General features: G+C 44.6%; 1 protein-coding gene across 1 annotated transcript in view; it reads right to left on the reverse strand.

Annotated features, from left to right (window-relative positions):
• LOC138196647 (LHFPL tetraspan subfamily member 7 protein) overlaps positions 1-24,389 on the reverse strand; it is a 111,328-nt gene extending 86,939 nt beyond the window's left edge. Inside the window, exon 1 of the mRNA XM_069146916.1 lies at positions 23,602-24,389. Coding sequence (XP_069003017.1) covers positions 23,602-23,964 — 363 coding nt within the window. The 5' untranslated portion in view covers positions 23,965-24,389. The remainder of the gene's footprint in view (positions 1-23,601) is intronic.
• Positions 24,390-24,766: the final 377 nt, after the last annotated feature.

Below are 24,766 nucleotides of genomic sequence, written 5' to 3' on the forward strand. Positions count from 1 at the left end.
ACTAATTTTATCCAACCCGGTTTCACACTGAAGCGTGTAATACAGTCTTGAGTTCACTCGGAGATGTCGTCTCAGTGTCACATTTTGTCTCGGTTAGGCATGAAAAGTTAGGCCCCTTAGGTTCAGGCACAAAAAATCATGTGGTTAAGAAAAGATCATGGTTTGGGTTAAATGTGACACGTTGCATTTTTATTAGGGTTAAGAAAAGATCACAGTTGTGCTTCAAACAAATTATTTGCATTTAATTATGTCACGTACGTTATTTAACATACGTTAAATTATGTAAGAAATCAACTTTTACTTTTGATTTCTCACAGATTTCAAAGCTGGTCTACCGGGGGAAAATCCTCCGTGGACTTTATCAACTTCGTCTCATGCGTGTACTTTTCACGCCTGGGCGAGGCAAAACATGACACTGACACAGAATCCTGAAGTGGAATGACGGGTGTATTACACTCTTTGATTCATTGCACATGTATTTAGCAATTTGCACCATCAAATGTGATGGGCACCTCATTACCTAATCTCATAGCTTAGGCTGCAGTAACCAAATATACAGTCTGACAGTAGTTTCTAACAGCTTAACAAACTCGCAAAAATAAAGGGTGTATTAGCTCTAACTTTAGTAGTTCCTTATTTAAAAGAGATTCACCAAGTATTTTAGTGCTGAGAGAATAATGCAGAGGACTTGTAGTCACAAAGACCTGCTCACAGTGAGCTGCTGCAGATAATCAATGCACCTCATTGTGTCAGTGAGGCAGAAAAACCCAATGATAATGAACTTACTATATATGTGAATCATCTCTACAATATACTGGGGAACAAACAGTTTGCAGCACTGATGAACATGCAAATGTCAGCCAATCTTCTTATTCAATAAATCAAAAAGAAAAAGATAAGAGCACTGGTTAGTGTTTGGATGTCTGCAGACACAATGAAACTGTCATGAATAGTGGGGCCTCTCGGGGCTCTACACCCTTTTAGGGAGTTAATGTGGTCAAGCTAACAGCCCTCCAGTGTATCTGGCCTGCTGCCAGTTTGTCCAGAGCTGCAGGCAGTTGGTTCTCTGCCAGGCCACCAACCACCACCTGCTGCACCACCTGGAGACTGGAGGGACTTCACTTGTGGGGCTCTGGGGTGATGAATAAACCTAAATTATTGTTGATCAATGAGCCAAAGATGCACTATGACCTGTCACTATCAACAAGTCACTAACTGTGTTCACAGCCAGTGCATTGTCACCACTGAATCTGAATGCAGATGACGTGACTATACTGTAAATATCTTCATGAAGAGGCATTAAACTAGTTCAGAAACTGTTCCTATTGTAAACAAAAGGTAGCAAAGTAATGCACACTGAGTGGGGAGAAGCAATAACTTTCCTGATTAAGTATTCCAGGCTTCGTTGCCTGATCAACATCAGCCCCGGTGTTATGCACATTTTTGCGACCACTGATGTGTGCAAATTTTCAGTTTCTCCACAGACTTGAGGAGAGAGTGCACATCAAATTTGATGTCAAACTTAAGAAATCAGCAATGGAGATCCTCGAAATGCTTCAGAAAGCTTAAAACAATGTAGTAATGAGCCGAGCAATGTGTTTTGATTGTGCCTGGAAAGGGGCAGAACGTGACGGTCCAAGACTGAGGAAGGTGCCTCAGGTCAGGCCCTCACAGAGAAACATCATGAATATCACATGTGACCACATGCTCGGGATTGTGCACAAACATGTGGTTTTGGAACATTTTCATGGTGTAATGTGTTAAGTCCATGTAGATTTCCATGTCAAAATCTTACCACATATTTTCCCCATGTTATTATATGTTGCAATATGTGGTAAACGTGTCAAACATGTGATCACATGTCCAATGTGGAAAACATGGAAAACTGGTGGGTTTTCATTGATATTTGTGGGGTTGTGCCACCATGAATTCGTCCCCCAGGGTCACACTGTCAACACAGAGATATATCTTGATGTTCTGAGGCGTCTGATGGAAAACATTCAGCGCAAACAATCGGGACTGTGGCCCAATGGAAACTGGGTTCATCAACATGAAAATATACAACATAATCATCTCTGCCTTCAATTTCTTTCTGCTCCTCAAAAATTTGACTCAACAAATTGTGTGTTCACGTTTAAATCCGAAATGTTCACGTACCAGTGGTCTCAAAAACACATGAAAACAGGTGCTGATGTTGATAAATTGATGTAACTTTGAAAAGTACTCACAGAAGTTCTTGCATCCCCCTTGTCCATGCACATTACTGTGCTTTTTGATTGCATCTTGTATAAATATTTTTTTTGAGTCAGGAAAAGACCTATTGTTCTGACGCCTCCACGGCCTCCTTTTAGTAAGTTGTTATTTCCATATGTATCCAGTTTTCATTTGTAATTTCCACATTTCATCCTGGCAATTTCCCTACAGGACTCATTAACGCTTGTTTTCCACCTTCTCAGCTTCTAACCAAATGAACTGGGCAGCAAACAGAAATAATAGTGAGTGAAGAACATGCTGGAACATTACATGTGATAGGCTGCTCATCAGGGATGTTCAAAGGTAAAACAAATTGCAGCCATAACATTTCCACACCAACAAAAGAGAAAATAAGACCAAAGATTACTCAGGAGAGAAATCATGGAGCTTTTTTTGCACAGTGAAAGCCATTATGTACTATCATGTTTTCCATTTTGAGAAAAAAAAAGACTTTTAGAAAAAGATTTATTTCACTCTATGAATAGAAGTCATGTGGATACAAACTGCCTGAGGTAGCTGTCAACGTGCCAAAAAACTTCAGTGAGGCCTCGGATCCCAGAACTGCACACAGCTCTCATTTCACATCAGCTGCGGTGCAGGAAGAGGAAATAGATGCATGCTGGTAGGATCCCAAAGGAGAATCATCTTTATGAAAGCCTCAGGTAGAGCAGCTGCAGACAGACACTGACTCATGTGGAAGAGACTGTTACGTGGAGGTTATAGGACACAGAGAAAAGCCTCTATTTTCAGCATTGTTCAGAGGAAAACGTCTCTCTTTCACAACCACATGAAGCAGTGTAAACCTGTACGCCCCACTGATTCACATCAAAGCACTGAAAAATATATAGACACTATTAAGAGGCGATGGGGCTCATTCAGCAATATCTATAAGATTTTTCAGAAATTTGTTCCTAAGAAAAGTATGCGTCATATTTATGACGTGTTCATAAACTGCAGATTTCTTCGCACTTGTTTTCTTATATTGATGAATCCCATTGTCCTCGTAAATTGAAAACTTGTGCTAGTTGTTCCCAATTAGCACAAGTAAACGCCCCTCTGATGCCCCTGAAAGGGCATGACACTGCAGGGCCATGTGACCACAGAGTCACAGGAAGTGAAGGGGAAAAGACAAGATGAGAGAAACATAAATAATGCTGAAAGACGGTGAGCAGCAGACTCGAAGAGGAAGAACAACTTTAGTAGGTCTAAAGTGGAGGGAAGTGAACAGCAAAAGTGCAGTTACATTTAATAGCGTAGTGTAGGTACAAATAAGCAAAAAGTTAAATATTAAAAGAGATGCATGGGATGTGATTGCTTGTTCAGTGAACGCTGTATCAGGAGGACAGTAAAAAGAACCGCCAGCTCGCAGCCTGATCACCTTCACCCAGATCCTGATCCCCTGTCCCCACGTCTGGTCTCAGATGGTCCTGGACATCCAGGAGTAAACGGACCAAACACAGACACAGATGGCCTCAACACTGGTTACAATCCCAGAAACACTTTAAGAAATGAATACAGATTTTTTTTTTTTAAATAAAGTGTGGTGGCGGGGTGTGGTTAGCTCAGCTGCAGGGGGGAGAGAGTGATGGAGTGGTTCAGGGAACGGTGCCGGGAGAAGGATAATTGGCGCAGCTGAACTGAACCAGGTGATTATTTCTCTCCTTGATAAGTGAGCAGGACCTGGTGAGGAGGAGAGGAAGGCAGCGACTGGACGGACGCTCGGAGGCAGGGCAGGAGAGCGCCGGAATCAAGAGCAGCAAAGTGTGTGTTAAGAAATAAAGCAAACGTAAAACGAACTTTGTGGCTCAGCGGGTCGGCTGTGTCTCCGAGGAACCCCCACGGTAGCCCAGACACAAAGATACACTGAAACCTGTTTGTTTCGTTTGTGATGTGTTTCCTTCTTGAGATTAATTGCAATATTTAAAGACTCAAACTGTAAAAGTCTAATTAGTTTCAGTTAATTGATGTGAAAACTAACTCTGTTGTCCAGTCCTCAGAGTGTCAGTGTAGCGTTTATTGCTGCTTTATAAAGTAGTGAAAATAATTATTAAAATTATGAATTAAAAAAATATAAATGGAAATTGAATTAAATAATATTATAGAACTGTGGAACTGAAGAAATATTATTTTTCACAAATGTGTCAGCACTCAAACGTGCATATGTGTGCTGTTGAGTGTTCGTAGATAAGAAAACATTAATGAATGCCAGAATCTTCGCAGAAACTGCGTCAGCGGGTTTTAAGAAGAAATGTATTCTTCCGATTAATTGGTGAATGAGGCCCAATGATTCACCGATGATGATGACGAAGGCTCATAGGTTGGGTCCCCACAATGGGTTAATCAAGAACTATATGACAAGTGATCCAGTTTCCATCTGTCAGTACGGCCCACACACACAAACACACGTCAATGATTACAGGGCTGACGCTCACTGTTTTCCTACAGAGCAGCGGGTTCACAAGCAGCTCACAGATCTGCTCCTTCCTGACCGAAGCCGAGTGTTTGTAGAGATCCCGTCCTCATCATTATCCGTCCTCCTGCCGCCACATGCCTCCACCGGCTCAGATCAGAGTCTACCTGAGGCGCAAAGCATCCAAACAGCGAATCGCATCAGCAGAGACCCTTTTCTCCCCGCTGCTTTGTTTCCGTTGATCTCTCTGATCTCAACTGAAACGTAGATGGATGGCGGGTGGGTGGGGGTGGGGTGGGGTGGGGGTGAGGGGGTGGGGGTGAGGGGTGTGTGGGTGGGGGGATAGATTCCACCGAACTAGAAACTTCTTCATACCTCTCTCCTCTCCATCGGGCTCTCGTTCATAATAGATCACAGAAGCGGATCAGATCAGATAGGAGGATCAAATAGCTGATTTGAAATGTATGGGATACCTCACAGCTCGGTTTAATGATGACATCCTCCGAACCAGGCCAGAGGTTTTTATTCAGCTCCTACAATACGCTGGTGGTGGTGGTGGTGTGTGTGAGGGGGGTGGGGGGGTGATGGATATTCAAAAGAGAGGAACCCCAGGCAAAGTTGCTCCTTTCTCTTCCCTCTCAATGGATGCTGTAATTGAATTATAGCGCAACTGATACCTTTGTGTCCAACCTCCTCCACCTCCCCCACCTCCTCCTCCTCCTTTGCTACCCCTGAGACTCTACAAAAGGTCCCAGACGTGGAATTTGTCTTGTTTTGTCTCTGGGCTTTGAAAGCAGCCACTAATAAGAAATGGATAAAAAGCGTGCCGTTAAAATTTGGAACAAGAGCGCTGAAGAAAAGAAAGAGAATAAGTTAAAGTACATTTTGCTCGTTAGAATTAAACGTATGCTTGGCATCCCAACAAACAGCAGAAAGTAATTGGTGCACAAAGAGGCCCCAATCCAGAAATTACGGTTGATCTTTTTACATTAAAAGAAAACCCAGAGCATCACAGGAGAGGCAGAGATGATGGGAGAGTGTGAGATGAGAGGAATGGGGGAGTGTGAAAGAAATGTGGGGGAGAGGCAGAAGGACCATTAAAGAACCTTAAAAGAAATACTGTACTCGCTCACACTGCCATAATAACACCACAGCCCACATATAGTCAGGCTCCATCTGTGTATGTTCTACCCCTCTAGTAGCTCTTTATCAACCCACCTACTCAAACCGGTAAAAAGAAGTCTAAATAATTATTGAAAACCACATGGAACATTTGCAGTCTGTACTATAAATCTAATGCAGCATCTACTCAGTAAGCTAGATAATGGCTGTGATATTTTACTATCAATCTTATAGGACTGATTTTTAGAGACAAATTACTTGTCTCTATTTAAGGTGTGATGTTGACTTCAGATAAGAACTTGAAGGAACCATTACGATTTGATGGTGTAATTATTAAAATTAAATTTTAATGATAGGATATGCCTGTGATAAATGATGAAATAAACAACAAAATACAAGTCTGTAAATTTAAAAATAAAATTATAGTTTGGAACACAACCTGAAGCATTTAATTTGACTACTTAGCATCTTATCAACATTTTAACTTTGAGGGTAATAGGCGTATTTGCTTTCATACCGGGAGTAAGACGAAATGATAATGCTGAAATGTATGAAGCTGCTGCTGTTAGCTTAGCTTGGAATAAACAACAACAACAACAAGAGAAAACAGCCTGGCTGTGTTCGACAGTAACAAAATCTGAGAACCAATACCTTTAAAGCTCACTCATTATCCCGTTATATCTCAGATGTATGTCTGAATAGGTCATCTGATCGTTGTACCAGCGACAGGCATACTGGACCTTTATCGTCATGGTAACAACACATGACTTGGGGGACAGCGTGGTAAGGTTTAGGCACCAGAACTATTGGTTAGGTTTAGGTTTGGGTTAAAATAATTGGATTAAAAGTCACTTCCCTATTATACAATTTATGTTATATACTGTAATAGTCAAATCAACACATTATTGTATTATGGAAATGTTGGGTTTTAATAAACTGAATCATCACATGTTACAGTTTGAAAGGCACAAATGGGTCTCTGAAAATGTTATAATCTGAAAAGAGTGAGATTGTAATTCAATTAGTGAGGAAAGCATCTTCTACACAGCGAGCTTGAACCGGATGGCGAGTCCCAGATGACTTTCGAGTCTGCTGAAAAATGTGGTCATTTACTGGAGATTTCTTCTGAGTTTGAATGTAATATTTATAAATACTGCAGATTTGCATTCGATTGCAAGACATAGACTTTCCCCGACTTTAAAAAGTCTGTTTGTGTTTGGCTACGTCGTAACATGTGGAGGACTTTCCATGTTGAAATGTGTCCGCATGGCCCGACCTCCTCTACCTGCATTACAGGGAAGTTTAAGAGCGCGTGTGGGCTGGAGAGGAGGGCGTCCTTCAGCAAACCTCTCGCACACTCACACCCTCAAAAGCTCGCAGAAGCCCAGCTTGCTCTTGCATTTATGCATGATCTGCACTACCGCTAGTCCCAAGTGCACCTTTCATAATTCATGCATACTGTACTGTAGCAACTGGAAAATGCTACCATATCTGCATCCACCACTCTGCCTCGTTTCATCAGGGAGTCAGACCGGTCCACGTTACACTCAGATTACAGCAAATCCCCTGACCCCCAAAAAAACTAACATCTACTCTACCTGGAGGGCAATATTAACCTAATTTACATCTTCAGTAAGCAGCAATCACACCTCTAATTTTTTAAGCTCAGGGTGGAGCGCTGCTATTAAATAAGTCAGGAATCTTCTTTTTCTCACAAATCACGACGAGAGGAGATTTCCACAGGGCTCGTAAATAAAGTCTGTTACTGGGTCTGGATCACGGTTGCATCAGTCTAATAAAGTATCATCCTCGTGGCAGGTGGAGCCTCTGCTGCATGTTAAGGAGCTCAGAGGCCGGTCTACAGAGGCTCCGGGGAAGAATGATGTAACTGGACAACAACATGACTACTACTGAGCTCCTTCATCTTGCATGATGACAGTTTATCATTATGCAGAAGGACACTAATTAATCTCAGTTTTGTAATGGGCTGTGTCTTGCTGAGCGAACACTAATAAATGATAAGTGAGCTGAGCTTGCATTTAACCACTCGAAGATGAACTATGGGGTTCTTGTGTTTTATAAAGGAGCATGTGATACACTCATCAGTCCGCTGGACGAAAACGTCTCAGTGTCACATTTTGCCTCGCCTAGGTGTGAAAAGTAAGGAGCCTTCAGTTTAGGCACCACGAGCCTTGTGGTCGGGTTTAGATACAAATCATGGTTTCAGTGAAACGTGACATAGTTGAAGTTTGGTTTGGGTTAAAATAAGTAATTTTACCAAAGTAACGTTACATACGTCATGTAGGTTACATGTTTTTTGGGGTTTTCGATTGTCCATGGATGATATCTGGTATCTGGTACTATTTTAGTGCCGGCTTCGTCAGGGTTCCAAGCGAGCTGAGTGAATACTAAAACGTGATGTGAAAACACTGCGGCCCACAAGCTTCTACAGTGCGATGGCCACTCTCTCTTTGGAGGCTCTTTAGACTCGCAAAGCTTTGTTTCCTGTCCCTCCCTCGCTGAGCAGCTTGTTGCCGGTCGATAAATGTTTCTTGAAAACATTCTGAAGTTTTGCACCCACTGAGGATTTAATGAAGGCTGTCTGGTATCGAACTCTGCTCCCCCACCGATTTGTGTTCCCACAAGCCATGCCTGCCTGAAAACATAGAAGTGGATGTTCATCCTCGATGCGTTTTGCTCACACGACTGATAAAAGTCCTTAGCAGAGATACACTGAACTGTCTTAGTCCTTTTTTTGTCTGTGGAACTTTCTAGAACAGCGGTTTTGTTGAAATGAAGAGTCCAGTGTCATCAGTGGAAATTTGTGTACGTTATGTGAAGTTTTGCCAGTCGGCTGGGTGAAAATCCTGTTTGTTCTGTCCAATCACCCCGGATCTCGTTGCTACGTGGACTGAGAATGAGAATTGGCCAGTCATGCATGCGTGTAATTCTCACGCCTCGGCCAGGCAAAACGTGACACTGACACTTACCACACTTTGGTGGGATACTGGAATGGTTTTACAGTGAAAGTTTAAGAGAATTTTACATGAATAATTCTTATTGAAGTTTCACTAATTGACCGACTGAAGGAATTAAAACATAAAATGCAGGAATGTGATTCTTGTGGACTTGGAATCACAAAGAGCCTTAAAATGTCAAATCTAGACTTCAAGTCAGAGACATTACACTGATGCACAAACTATCTTGCATCCAAACTGCTTTATTACCCATCTGCTTTCTCTTATGAATGTCAGACTTTTATAAGAGATGTCCTACTGGGTGCTGCCATACTCATCTTTCCTGTTCATTCGCTTCTCTCCGTGGAGCTGCACATTAGCACAGCAGTGTCAAAGTCTTGCGGGAAATTAACTTCTTATTGAGGAGCATTTCTCTCCGTTTTTCAGCTGGTTTTAGTGGGCAAGGAAAGGGCTCTTTTGTCAACCTAAGTGAGCTATAATAAAAATTTGAAGGCTGCTTTTCTGCATAGCTTCAGTGAGAGAGGAAGAAAGTATTTGCCTCTGTTGGTTGGATTTCAGAAAATATGAATAAAACTCTCTGACCCAAAACTACTTGTTTGAGGGGAATTCATGTCCCTACCAACAGCTAATTTCTAATGTCTGACATGTCTGAACAGTTTAAGAGCTTTAAAAAGTAAGATATAGCTGAAATGAACTGATATTTCCATTTATACAAATCTAAATAAGTCGACATGCACATGGGACTTGTGGATTTCCGTCTCTGATGCTGCCAAACTCGCGCTGCACTCAACACAAGTTCTGTTTGGGAGTGTGGCAGGATCCCGGGAGCTTTATGTTTTGATGCTGCAGGAATTTGGGAGAGGTGGAAGAAAAGTGGAGCAGCAAAAACTATATCGAGACACAGCGGAAAGAAAAAAAAGAAAAAAAATCACAAAAATGGTTCCATCAAACTCCAATCTTCTCCTGTTAAAAGGCTCTTTCTATCTGCAGCATGTCGGCGGAGGTAGATTTACCGTATGGGAGTGTTTCTGCTGTTAGCCTGAGCTCTTTTTCCTGCGACCCCTGTGCTTTGACTACTGATGGAGGCCCGGCTACAAACAGAGTGCATTGAGCCAAGTGAGCCATCATTTATATTAAAAAATGGAGAGAGGCTCCCTGTTAAATCAATACATAAAGTACCCCGCAGGATCCACAGTGAAGGCAGTGGAAGTGACAGCCTGCTTAACAAATGGACGGCAGCCTCCCACAGCCCGCTGACTCAGCATAATTCCACGGTGAAGGAAGCGGCGCTCCGTTATGCTGCCCCATCCCACCCCCGTCTCCGATCAGTCAGACGGCTCGTTGTGTCTACCTGGGAACTGCTGATCAGAGGCTCCTAAATATCACCAAAGCAAAGAGTATAACTCATAAGAGAGATCACAGTGTCGACAAGTCTGCTGCTGCTGCTGCTGCTGCTGCTGCTGCTGGGAGTCCAGCCAATGTTTGAATAAACATCCGCGGCCTGCTCGGGGAAATATGTCACATTTTGGACCATCGGTGGCGTTGGAGGTGCACATCATCAACATCATCACAGGAAGTGGTTCGCCGTGTCCACTGCTTTGAGAAGATCAAATAAAAAAAGCAGCAGAAAACAATCACGTGCCGACGCACGATAACATCCATCCGTCAAGACTGATGAGATCATAAATCCTTCTCCTTCGCAGCCAGACGGATTTCCTCTCCATTTCACCAAGATGGATATAAAATGCAGATCAACACGTCCCCGTCCCCCCTCCCGCCTCCCTTCACTCTCTCCCTCAGCCACCTGTTCTATCCATCATCTGGACAGCTGTTCCTCTGCACTTTCAATTCCTCTCCCGTGTGCAGCGCTGACCTCGCGGCCCGTTCTGCCTGTCGACACACTCCCCGCCCAGAGTCTGACACCCAGGGGTTTGATGACAAAAATCCACCGACACAGATTCATTTGGACTGTTTGGTGGAAAGTACACACACCCCTCTGCAGCAGTAGCAGGAGGGTTTTCCCACAATTCACTTTTTCAATCATGTCACAGTGTCCTTGAATGAGACGGTGACCCCCTATAATGCCGCTGATGTGTGTTGGAACAAAACGTAGGTCTGGACAAAAGCGAGTGCCAGATGATTGCAATGTACTTTAAAAGCCTGGGACACAACGGCTCTCCATGCCGCCATCAATAGAAGCAACATTATATGAATATTTAGTTTAAAAGACCACGCTGTGTGGGTTTTGTCGTCTCTCGATTGTAAATCGTGTTCATGCGCTCGTTGTGTTCATGTTGATGGAGCCTTGCTGCTACAAACTGTACCAACAACGGATTTCCACCGGCAGAGCTGCTCGGTCATTAAAGTGAAGTGAATTGAATGAACAACAAATCTAGTATTCGCAAACATTACAGCTGAACATTTTTCTAAAGCCTTTTAAATTGATTTCCTTCCTCCCAGGCGGCCGTCGCTTCATATTCTCCTTGGAACAGAGTGAAAATTAACTCGCAGGAAGCCGGAACTTTCCTGAGATATGCAAGTACACATATTTGTTGGTGTGTTCAAGGACACGCTAATTTGCAAAATGAAGACACATATGAGCTTCTGAATGCTTTTATGAATTTAAATCCAGATGACAAACAGGAACAAAATGAATGTTTTTGTCTGTGTTTGAAAAAGGTTTCTGATCAGCTAACTCACAAGTTTCAAATGTCAGAGTATTTTTGAAGGCACCGCCATGAGGAGCTTTGATAAGTTTACTACAGTATTTCCACACAATAACATCAATTAATCCGTAATTGAATTAAATAAAGGAACTTCTTTCGCTGCTGTAAATTTTCTTTGTTGTGCCAGTCTCACATCACCGTTTGCGGATTTTCATCGACATAAAACAAAACCTGCTGCTCTAAAAACTCCACTTTCAAAACGTATGCATGATTTCTCGTTAAAGGCATAATAAATACTGAGTAAAAGTATGATGCTTTAAGTGCCGACAAAGACAGCCAGCAGAGTACATATTCTACAAACCGCTCCAATCAGCTAGATATCAGGCCAAAGTGTGTAATACACCCGTCAGTCCACTAGAGGATACCGTGTCAGTGTCACATTTTACCACAGCAGCATCCAACAGTGATGTCATCCATTGGTTTGTGAACTGCTGTTTTGAAGCCTGGATGTTGGTCGTTGCCATCTCGCTATTTTAGAGCCAGAAGTGACCATTTTCAGACGAGCTGGGGAGGCGCAAACGGTGAATCTGACTTGATCTGATTGGGAAGCCAAGGACACTATGCACCGCCCACCTATAGGGGAAACCTGACTGCACCACAGGCCTGTCAATCAAACAGGCACGCCCCCAAACAACGAGATTATTTTCAGATGGACCAATCAGAAAACTAATAGGAAGGAGTGACTTTAGTGAATGACACCAACATAACTTGAGGAAAATATTTATAGACTTTGTATATCATGAGAGAAGTTGAATGGGAGTCTATGGAGCCAGAGCCTTTTTGGAGCCAACTCCTAGTGGCCCTCAGTGGTATTGCACTTTAAGGCACTTTTGTATTGGCCTCAGATATCAGACCTGGAAGCTACGTCCACATATTTATACATCTATGGTTTTTATCTCACGTGGGCGTCAAAAGTAAACACATAAATGAGCAGGGACGAAGGTCATGTGACAAAGAACAAACAGTGATGAAGGCCAAATGTGAAGGACATCAAAGGTCTTTGGATTACAAAGGACGTTACATACATGACGTAATGTAATTAACTTACGTATGTCAGGTAACTACCATTATTTATTTTTTATCTTACCACAAACCATGATCTTTCCCTAGTCTTAACCACATGTGTCTAAGCCTAAGGCACCTTATTTTTCACGCCTCAGTGAGGCAATACGTGACACTGACATGTTATCCTCCAGTGGACAGACAAGTATATTACATGCTTTGGTGTGATGTCAGGTTGTCCTATCAGAGGCAGGCAACAATGTCTGTCTCAGTGTGATATGCAAGCTAAATAACAGCCCGACACATAAGCACACCATTTTATACTGTTAACTTCATACAAGAGATATTGGAGTCAAACTGCATTATGTAACTAAACATAACAGGAGTTTGGAATGATTTTTAGTTCGCTCAGAAAAAGCACTTTGTGGCCTGTGAGGGAATAAAAATGAGAGTCGGGCCCATTCATCCCCAAATCTATCATTGTAAAATGCTCCTCTGTATACACACTGCCTACCATTAATTTTGTCACCAGTCAAGCCGTGGCCTTGAAATAAACATGCGCAGTATGATAATAAGTCAGCACACCACATTTCACACAAGACTTACTGTCACAGGACCAAACATCTATCTCTCCTTTCGGTTCCAGCTCCCTCTCTTGCGCTACTCTGTTGGTTTTTTTTTACTTGGAATAATTCAAGGTGATCAGACAACCAAATACAAAACACTTCTAATTTATATCGGGGCCGAGCCGGAGGCAGAGGATATGTTTGTCTCATAAAACAGCGGCGGTGAACGCAACCACCAGCACCAAAGATGATGTGTAGCTCTGCTCTGAAAGCAGCGGAGTCAGTAGTAAAACCCGTCTAAAAAATGAGGCCGATGTGGAAGTGCTTTAAGCTGCAATACCACTAGAGGTCGGCTCCAAAAAGCCTCTGGCTCCATAGACTCCCATTCAACTAGTCTCATAACGTTCTCAGCCAATAAAATTTCTCCATGAGTTATGTCAGTTTTGCTAGCTAAAGTCGCTCCGTCTTATTAGATTTCTTACCGTCCATCTGAAAATAATCCCGTCATTAATTAGAAAATAAGCTCTTAAAAAGCTGTGTTTTTGGAAGCGTGTGTGTTTGACTGACAGGCCTGTGGTGCAGTCAGGTGTCCACTATCGGTGGGCGGGACATAGTATCGTTGGGATCCCAATCAGATCGAGTCAGATCCACCACTCACTCCCTCCCAGCTTGTCCAAATATGGTCACTTCCTGCTCTAAACCAATCGGGACTAGCAAGACGGTGCCTGCCAAAATACAAACTCAAAGCTTCATTACGGCTGCTCACAAACCAACGGGAGACGTCACTGTTGGTTGGTGCTTGGGAAAAACATATATTTTCATTGAAATAACTCGCAGGTTCTTCTGCTTCATGATGTCCGCCGGTCATCCCTCTGAACTTCTATTTATTGCATCAGTGCTGACATGAACAGCCACGGTACATCACATCGATGTCTCTTCTGATCGCACTCTGATGCATGCGAGAATCTCTTTTCATCTCCCTGCATGCGTGCGTGCGTAAAAGCACTCTGTGTACGGGTGCAGCACATCACTTTCAGTCGTCTAATCATACTCGTGTGCGTGTTGAACCTCCGTTGAAAGCGCCTAAAAAGAATGAGGTCGGCGGGGGGGAGAAAAAAAACAGCCAGACAAGTCGGCCTTTTGTCTCTGGTGCAGAACTGGGCAGTGGACTCCCCATGGGGCTGGAGAGTAGGAATACAGCGCGTGCATTAGAAGCCATAACATCATTTATAACACGCCGACACACTTCTACACAAATGGCTTTCACCACAGAGGTTTCCCCCATTAGCATTAAGGGAGAGTGGCTGTAAGAAGCAGAGAGGAGGGAGAGGAGCTTTACTACTACAGTAAATCTAAGGAGCAACTCGAGGCTGCATCAGGCCAGACATGACGGCTTTCTGTTCAGCAGAGATTTCACAGCCCTCCGCTTCTGTGTGTGTGTGTGTGTGTGTGTGTGTGTGTGTGTGTGTGTGTGTGTGTGTGTGTGTGTGTGTGTGTGTGTGTGTGTGTAAGTGCCGTTGGACCTTACAACCCCCGTGGTGGAGGCCAACTCCAACTCGAGAGCACGGATCTTTCATTTCTCTCTCATGTTGTCCACAGAGATAAAAGACCAGACATGGCCCGTCTTTCCGTTATGAGGCGGCACACGAAGCGGCGAGTCTCCGCCTGAACCTGCTCTCCATCCACAGCATCCCATCACACTCTGGTCCAGAGGCAGCGGACAGTATCGTACACGGAATTTGTATCAGTGTGTCAAACAGACGCTGTGGATTCTTCTACCACTACTTATCTGATTGTTCATGCTGTGGTGAAAAAACGAAATGTTCAAAATATGATAGAAACTGGTCATTGTCATGGAAAACTCACTACTGTACTACTTCTACTACTAGTACTACTGCACTGAAGTACAATTGAATGCTAAATTATACTTCCACTCCTCTACATTTCAGCTGAAGATTTGACAAGATGGATAACAGAACAAGCTTTTTCAATAGAATATATTGTTAAAGATGAAAGCAGTTGTTTCCAACCTGTTTGGTTTCTGATATTGTGTAGTTGGGGCAATATTTCAGATGTGTATGAGTTGTTAACAGCTCCACCAAATACTGATCTTTCCCTCTAAACTTCTCACTAAGTTTCATTTTAATAAATGTTCAAATGATCCAATATCTCAGCAAAAATCTAATATTAGAGAAAAAAGTTTTTAAAAAAAAAAGCAAAAAACAGATTTGTCGATCAGAAGTTGTTTTTTTTCTTCTTTCCCCTCCCAGTAATCATCTGACAACAGGATATGAAACTGTATATAAAGTAGTTCAAATGCGCTCCACCTGCAGCAGCTCCAACAGTAACATGGTGCTCACACACTGATGATTCAGTATAAATAATATATGATGTCATATATATAATACTTTATCAGCCAGAGGGACAAAACCAGTACTTTTATTTTAATACTTTGACGACATGTTGTTGCTAATACTTTTGTACTTTCACTGAAGTAGGATTTATAATGTAGGACTTTAACTTATAAATAGAGTATTTGCACTTTGCTGTATTGGTACTTTTACTCAAGTAAAGAATCTGGATATTTCTTCCAACACTGCATATCAGTGCTCTCCGATAGAAAAACTCTAACAAGTAATTCACTGATTTATGAAATCGTTTGCTTCAGGATTGTGTCGCTTCATGAACTATAACTCGTATAGACAATTGTATGTGTTGCTAGTTTCATCTGTGGTGCACTGCGACACTTCCCTAACCCACTTGTGATAAAAAGTCGGTCTGGTTTATGGTTGAATGCAAGTATTGTTGTTGTTGGAGAGCCCACGGGCCCACTCTCAAAAACATAAATATTTTCTGTCCTATCCTGAGAGGAAACATAAGTTAGGCTGTGAACAGTTCCTGAGGTGAAGAGACATCTGGTAGTTTTAGTCCCTGTCAGCAAAAAGAAAATGTTTTCTGTGCTTTAGCTTATCAAACTAAGTGAATATTTACCCACAGTGCTTTTATCATAACGTAATGACAGTTGAAAATGAATCAGAAGGTGGTTACACTGACCAGCCCACTCGGGATTCAATTTTACAGGGACTGAGGGACGCCCTCTGCCCCGCCATAAAAGAGATGAAGTCTCTCAAAGAGGACAACAAATCTGTAAAGGAGCAGACTGGAAGATGCCCAGAGGCAGCAGGTGAGCCGGCTCCGAGAAGAGCTCAAACTAAAAGATGAGCTCCTCAAACTGGCCACAAGAAAATGGAGAGCTCGCACTGAAGAGGAGTGAAGAACCATGGAGGATCAGCCAGCTCCACGTACGCTGCCTCAGATGATCGCTTTACTTCACAGCAATGGCTCCAAACAGACCTCTTCAAAGGTCAGTAGAATGTAATATATGCAGCCTTTCTGTTTCCTGCAGCACACATTCAACATAAAAGAGCGGCTGGAAAAGAAATCTCAAGACGAGAAGAAAAAGAAAGAGGAAGAGAATGACAAGCAAATAAAGGAAAAGAAAGAGCAGATGGAAATGGGGGGGAAACAAAAAAAATGGAGAGCAAAGACAATTAAAACTGCAAGCAGTGATATGCGGGTCCTCGAACCTGCACCCGTCGGGGAGCCAGCAGCTCGGGGGTGTACGCGGCTGTGGAGTTGACCACGTTTGAAGCATGTTCCACGTTTCGTGAGGTTTCGAGCATCCCTTGACCTAAAAAAAAAAAAAAACATCCTTCTGTGTCATGGCGAAACAGCAAACTTTGCCGTATCGCCATGGCGACGCCCTTTGAGGAAAACACACGGGCTTCTCCATATATCATCATCAACATCTTAAGGCTAGTCTGACATGATTTCATGGTGATGTGATCAACCAGCTCCAAGAAGCACGTGAAAGTATGAAAAATGTCATTTTCAAGACAACGAGAAGGTGGAGGAGACGCAGAGGAGTGGAGAGAGAGAGAAACGACCGAGGAGGAGGAGGAGGAGGAGGAAGAGGAGAGGGAAAGAAAGACGAAGAGGGGTTACATGCAGAAGAACATCCTTCCTCTTGAAACCTTCACCTCTATACCACTTATCCCTCCTCCTAATCCCCCCCACACATAATGTAAACATGTACACGGTTCAGTTCAGTTGTGTTGAAGCTACATCTGCCTGTGTGTGCATTTTAGATAGAGACAGGAACTGTAATTAAAGCGTACAGGCTGTGTGGTTCTTATCACTGCAGTGTTACAGTCCCTGTTTTTCAAAGAGCAGATTACGCAATTCACTTTTTTTTTTTTAGCCTTCATTTAAAAGAGAGTGGAAGAGACTGATTGACATGCTCACTTGTGGAAAGCTTCTCTAAAAGAGAAGAGCAAGAGTTCACCAACAAAATAGTTCTAAAATGCAAAGAAATAGCAACGAATAAGAAATTCTTCAATAGTTCAACTACACTTAAGTCCTGAAGTAGGATTTTACACGCAGCACTTTAACTTGCAATGGAGTATTTTTACTCGACTGTTTTGATACTTTTACTCTAGTTTTAGATCATAAGCAAAGTCATCCTATTTTGACAGAAGTAGAAAAGCCACTGTGGCATTACCCACCGGTACGTAAACTGATGTTTTGAAGCCTCGAATTTGGTAATTTCTTTTTTTTTGGAGACAGAAATGACCATATTTGGACGAGCTGGGAAGGAACAACAGGTGGATCTCACTGAGAGGACACTACGCCTGCCCTCTGTACCGGCAACCTGAGTGCCCCACAGCCATGTCAATCAAACTATTATGGGATTATTTTCAGATTGATCACTGAAACACTGATCAGAAGAAGTGACTTAACAAATGACACCACAATGACATGTTGAAAAAAAGAGAAGTTGACACTCTGAATGGGAGCCTATTGGGAGTTTTTCTGAAGCCAGCACCTAGTGGTCATCAGTGGCACTGCACTTTAGGGCACTTCAGCACTGGCTTCATTTTTCAGACCCACAGGCTACGTTTAGTTTCATGTACAGTCTACGCCTGGACATGTAGAAATCAGATGATGTCAGCAAACTTGCCAGATGACACATCCGAGCATTGGTGCTGCTCTTGCTTCAGTTACTTTACAGATATGTTGGCTAACTTTCCTCCTCGGTTTGCATCACTTCGAAGCAAAAGAATCAAAATTTTGTAGGTTTAATAAAGTTGTCTCGCGGTTCTTTGCCATATATTCAGACATGTTTTTCTTTTATTGAGGTTTCTTCTGAACATTTCTTTCAGTCACTGCAGCATGTCATTTCTCTGCTGCTAAACTGAAGCCTTTGTTTGTTTTGCTTCATTGCAGACAGTGTAAGACAAACAATGACTGTTTCAACAGCAGACTCTCAGCAGTTGTTCTGCTCTGCATTACATCCTGACCTTTAAAAAGCTTCAAATTTGATTTCACTGTTTGAAATACATTTTTATATAAAACACACAAACAACAGCCTACAAACAACATCCTTTTTCCTGTTAGCATTTCTTCCACGGTGTAATCCTTTGAAGATTCTGACATTAACGAAAGAGGCCAAACACACAAGCTGTACGGCAGCCAGACGAAGGAGTCATGGGTGAATTTCATTAAAGTTAGTGAGTTATCGATCTACTTAAAACTAGTTCCAGCTCACTGAGTGGTGAAATGGGCATCAGGCATGATTTATGCACCAGTAAGTGTTCTTTATAGGTTGATGCCAATTAGGCATGGTAAAACATCTCCAGTAACAATTCATCTTGCTGGCGTGTGGGGAAGACAACGTGGGCCAATTGTTTTGTCTGGTGTGTCAGAGGATTTCAGAGGAAGCCAGTCACAGTTATTTTTTCTTGTTTTATTTTTTTCCACCACGGCCCAGAATCTCTCTGCTTTGACATGCAGCCATTTTCTAAACAGACAAACAAAAGATGAGGACGAACTCCGAGGTTTTTCCAATCAGCGCTCCTGGAGCTCGGCCACCTCTGGTTTAGGCTACGAGACGACCTTGACACTCAGTGGTGATGTCCTGTAAGAGAAGCCTGAACACACGGTGCAATCCAAGAGCACCCAGACACACCGCCTCCTCGCCCAGACACACACACACACTTGTACCATGCATGTGCGTGCGTGTGTGTGTGTGTGTGTGTGTGTGTGTGTGTGTGTGTGTGTGTGTGTGTGTGTGTGTGTGTGTGTGTGTGTGTGTGTGTGTGTCAGACTGCTGGCTGGTTACTACAGAGACCAGGCTAATCCAGCTCCACTGTTTAGTGCTGTGAAGCAGCTGGAAGCACATAAGCTGTTAACAAGTAAAGGTGAATATGTTTGCTGGCAGGCACCACCCTCCTCCACCTCCTCCTGCCCCTCCACCTCCCCCTCCTCCTCCCTCTCCTGCCCCTCCTCCTCCCCCTCCGCTACCTCCTCCTCCTCCACCACCTCTGCCACCTCCCCCTCCACCTCCTCCTTCTCCTCCACCTCCTCCTCCTCCCCCTCCTTCTCCTCCACCACCACCTCCTCCTCCTCCTCCCCCTCCTTCTCCTCCATCACCACCACCACCTCTTCCTCCTCCTCCACCACCTCCTCCTTCTCCTCCTCCCCGTCCTCCACCACATCCGCCACCTCCCCTTCCTCCTCCTCCCCCTTCTCCTCCACCTCCTTCTTCTCCTCCTCCTCCACCACCACCTCCTCCTCCTCCTCCTCCCCCTCCTTCTCCTCCACCACCACCAACTCCTCCTCCTCCTCCTCCCCCTCCTTCTCCTCCACCACCACCAACTCCTCCTCCTCCTCCACCACCTCCTCCTTCTCCTCCACCACCTCCTCCTTCTCTTTCTCCCCGTCCTCCACCACATCCACCACCTCCCCCTCCTCCCCCTTCACCTCCTCCTTCTCCTCCACCTCCTCCTTCTCCTCCTCCTCCACCACCTCCTCCTCCTCCCCCTTCACTTACTCCTCATCCTCCTTCTCCTCCCCCTCCTTCTCCTCCACCATCACCACCACCTCGTCCTCCTCCACCACCTCCTCCTCCTCCTCCACCTCCTCCTCCTCCAACATCACCACCTCCTCCTCCTCCTCCACCACACTTTACCTAGCAGCAGCTCACAGTACACGCTGACATATCAAACCTGACAACCACCACCGCAGCACACAGGCTTTCACACTTTTACCGACCTCTGCACGGTGACACGTATACACTCAGCGAGCGAACGCAAACAGCGCTCTCACACGACTATTACGCTCTGATGGAATAACCCAACGCAGCAGAAACAAGCAGGAGTAATATAGGGAATAACTTATGTGGAAAACCACCACAGAATGAGAGACTCTTTTATTTTGTTAAGTTTCGTGCGTGCTGGGCTCTACAAATCGATTGAAATCTGAGTGGAAACACTTACAAAGAGCATCAACACCAAACCCATAATTATTCTTAATTATTAATTAATTCATATTATTTTCACTAAATTGTACTTATTTATTGCAGTTAAGCATCACTGTGGTCATATTTATACTTTTCTTGTTTTATTTTGTCATTTTGCACACTGTGGGACTGTTGAAACAATATTTCGATCTCTCTGTATGTCTTGTATGGTGGGTTGACAATAAAGTTGACTTTGACTTAAATAAAACTTATCATAACTGAGAAACTAATCTCTCTGAAAGTTCTTACATCAGCTGAAGTTCATCATTCAAGGAAAGTTGCCAGATGTAGTGTAATATTATCAATGCACATGGTTAATGTACTCGATTCGGTTTTAAACCGGAGCGAATGATGCCATTCAGCAGTCCATTAACAAACATGGACACATGACACAACAGATCCCACCAGCCTGCAGAGGAAGCTGCTGTCAGGTCATCTTCACCGTCCTTCCCTCAGGACATGAAACATAAGCTCACGCTTGTTTGCAATCCACGTTTACATCTCACAGGGGTTTGTGCAGCAGCTGTGTGTGTGTGTGTGTGTGTGTGTGTGTGTGTACTTGTGCAGTTATCTTTGTGAGGACGTCGGAGTCCTCACTTTCTCACAGGCTGCTTCAGAGTGATGACTTGGTTTGAGGGTTCGGGCGTTTAGGTGTGATGGTTAAGGTTGAGGTGAAGGGCTGAGGAATGAATTATGACAATGACTGTCCTGACAAACACGTGTGTGTCTATACATGTTTATATTTCCAGGTGGGGACTTTAACATGAAAGAACACCAACCCATGGGGAAATGTGTCACTGTGGGGACAATAACTGAGGCTGCGGTGTGTGATCTTTGAGGGTTAAGACTTGGTTTTAGGGTTGGAGTTAAGATAAATTAAGGCATTTAGTTGTGATGCTTCAGGTTAGGTTAAGTGGCAAGAGAATGTGTTAAGTCATTGAAAATCCCAATGAGGATAGTGGAACGTGTGTGTGTGTGTGTGTGTGTGTGTGTGTGTGTGTGTGTGTGTGTGTGTGTGTGTGTGTCTAAATACAGTCAGTGGCCCTCCCAGCTTGGCGATGGCCCCACAGCGCCGGCAGCACTGTGGCTCGGCAGCGCTGTCCAAACACAAGCACAAAGCTTTGACAACATGGAGCGACAACAGAAAAGCCGACAGAAAATCCAGCACAACTCGGCCAGCCTCTCCAGGAGCCACCCTTCACCCCCTCCACCCCCCCCCCCCCACACACACACACACCTCCTCCACCTCCTCCTCCTCCTCCTCCTCCAGTTCACTCACGCAGCATCCGCGGGGCCTCCGCCCGACTCCTCAGAGCGAGCCAAGAGTACACGTTTCCACTCTGATGGAGACAACACAGCTCGGTGGTGTAGCTAACGATAGTCGTCTGCTTCAACCAACACAAACACAGAGTGGAACTTGTAGCTTGTGTGTCTGTGTGTGTCACAGACACCTCGGTGTGCAGTGTTGTTGCCCTGAGCACACGCTGCACGCTCTGTGCAGGTTTGTGTTTCTGTGTGCAGGTTGTTGACGAGTTTGAAGGCATCAGCAGAACGATGTGCACATCACCGAGGAGTGGTGGAGTAATAAAGTGGCGCTGATGAAAACTTAATGACCCCCTCCACCTTTATTAATGGCTGTGGGAGCCGGAGACGGTGCGCTCGGGTTCACCGCCACAATAACACATGTGGCTCTCGCACGGGAAAGCAGCTCCATCACACCCACCAGCTCAACTGGACGCCGAGCTCATAGCTGGCAGGGCACTAATTAACGCACCGACAACTGGATAACTGGCTAAATGGCTCCTGAGTTTAGCCAAATGAGCCTGAGACACAGTCTACCACGTTTAAATCCGGCACACGACACGCAGACGCTCATGTCGGAATAGAAATGAGATGAAACACAGAGATCCCAATCTGCCACCGCAGCTTCGACACCTGAGCTTCCCTGTGAAAAGACACCCAGGCATTCTTCCTCCCCTCTTTGCAGATGCTTGCGCTACAATCACACAAGCAGCACTTATTAATATCTCCCTTTCAAATGCTAATTCCCCCTTCATACATAAATCATAACTCCAGAGGTGGCTGGTGTGTTGTAGTTCAGTGCGTGTGTGTGTGTGTGTGTGTGTGTGTGTGCAGTGCTGGATAAGGATGAGGGGATATTAGCATCCTGCCTGTAGTAAGCAATGACATTATCCAACCACAGCGTCCCAGATACAACACCACACTAACAAGGCCAATTGTTTTTGCTCTAACAAGCTTATGCAGCCCGTTTCCCATCGCCCCGGCAACAATCTGATGTCATACCAAAGCAAACTTTTTCTGAGAGTCAAAGCCCTTTGTCTAGAAAAAAAAAAAAATGGATCAACCTTTGTCCCCTAATGATGATGTGATGGTGCTCTCCCATCTGTGTGTAGCGGTTCACATCGTCCGTGCGGTCCAGTCGCAGCATCACTGAACCGGCTCTGATCCGACCAACGGAGACCAAACTGCTCGCAGGGAGCTCCTGATCGGCGAGCAGCCAGCCAACCCGCTGCCACTTTCACAGCTTTGATGTGTGTCTGGCGTGCTGTGCTGCAGATGCTGCCCTGTGTGATGCAGCCTCCACCCCCACCACCACCACCACCACCACCCCGCCTGATCATTGAATCGTTTCCGCTGACTTGAAGGCACCGCTGCACCCCCAAAAGTGTGTGGTTTTTTTTCTGTAAAAGTTGAGTCGGAGGGGGAGTCTTATAGTGTCTCTCAGTTTTCGGTGGCGCTGTCAGCAGTCACTAACGCCTTTAGTCGTCTGAGAAAAATGTGGAAAATTTGAATGAACTTCTGTGGATGCAGGATGAAATGTAGCCTACGTTACAGCAAGTCATTTAAATCCCTATTTTTAAGTTGAAGCCAGCTTTTCTGTCAAACAAATCACTCATTATGGATGCAAATCACCTTGCTTGATTAAATGTCTCAAACCCGGAACCATTTCTTTAAATCAGGTGTAATTTCCTTGATTTGGGGCTGTAATTAGGCTTCTATCTGATTGGATGATGTGCTCAAATGTAATCCTGTTTGGCTCCTAAAAGGCTGCTGCCTTGCCATCCGTTCAGCGCCAGCCGTGCCCTACCCACTTGATGCCCCACATGCTCTCATCCGTCCACATGTGACAGCCGCGGATGGGTGTGTATGCGTCCAACTGTACCTGCCAGGAGCCGGAGGGGATCTCTGCGAATTTGCCCAGTCCGCCGAAGGTGTAGCAGCGGTACATGTGATCCAGAGACTCCGAGCAGTGCCACAGCAAGCCGAGGCTCACGGAGTCCTTGTTGTTGTGGTGGTGGGGCTGGTGGGGCTGGTGGCTGTTCCTCAGCTGGTCCTTAACAATCCAGGCAGGAGATATGAAGCTGAAACTGCAGACGGCGACCAGAGCGGAGGACAGGAGCACCCAGAAGCAGCCCACGCAGCTGAACATGGTGGCGGCGTGGGGCAGAAAGCCCGGAGACAGACCCAACTCGATCCCAAACCCGGCTTCTTCTTCTTTCTTCTCCCGGCCCAGGAGCGAATGCATTTGGAGCTCACGCCTTCAAGAGCGACACTTCAACTTCAGCCTCCTGACCGGCGCTACATCAGCAAAAAAATGATTCAAAATAAAAATACAAAATACGCACACAGTCACTGTGCAACCGCAGCGTCAGCCGTGTGAAAGTGCGTCCCCAGAACATCTGCTCTGGAAAAACAAAACTAAGAAAATTGTGACGAGTGATGGTGATCCAATAAAGTCAAGTCATCCGCGCCCACACTCAGTCTGGTACAAAGACCAAATCTGACTCTCGGGATGTTTGTCACACCCAAAAGTGGGTGCGCAGTTGTCATACCAGAGCAGGTGGAGGAGCCCGCAACACAAACACCGACATGTCCTGGAGCCGCTGCTCTCCGCTGCTACTCCCGGTGGTACTCCCGGTGGTACTTAACTCTGCTTCAACACGGACAGAGCTGCACTTTTACCTCGCGGAGCCAGTGCGTCTGGACAGCGTCAAGTTAAAGCAGGTTGAAAGCAGCGCTTCCGGGATGAGATTTTCAAAGTAAAGTCCAGACAGAGGAGGCTCGGCGAGGGGGAGAGTCAAAGTCTGTGTGCCGGGGCTTTCGCAGCAAAACGAGTAATAATAACCAAAGAGGAGCTGCCGTAAACTGTGTATAAAAGCTGCACACATTTTCACATAAACGTAAGTTTACTCGCCGTAATGAATAGGACGCTTCTCCGTCTCAGCCTGTGAGAATAGTTTGACAAAATAACAGAGATGATGCCATGAATTAATTATATTTAATTGCATTGAGGGAAATTTATATTGATTATGTTTGGAGATTGACCC

Source organism: Embiotoca jacksoni, unplaced genomic scaffold (assembly GCF_022577435.1).
Source record: "Embiotoca jacksoni isolate LCO1_2020_lvr unplaced genomic scaffold, fEmbJac1.0.p SCAF_13, whole genome shotgun sequence".
In the NCBI taxonomy this organism is placed as follows: domain Eukaryota; kingdom Metazoa; phylum Chordata; class Actinopteri; family Embiotocidae; genus Embiotoca; species Embiotoca jacksoni.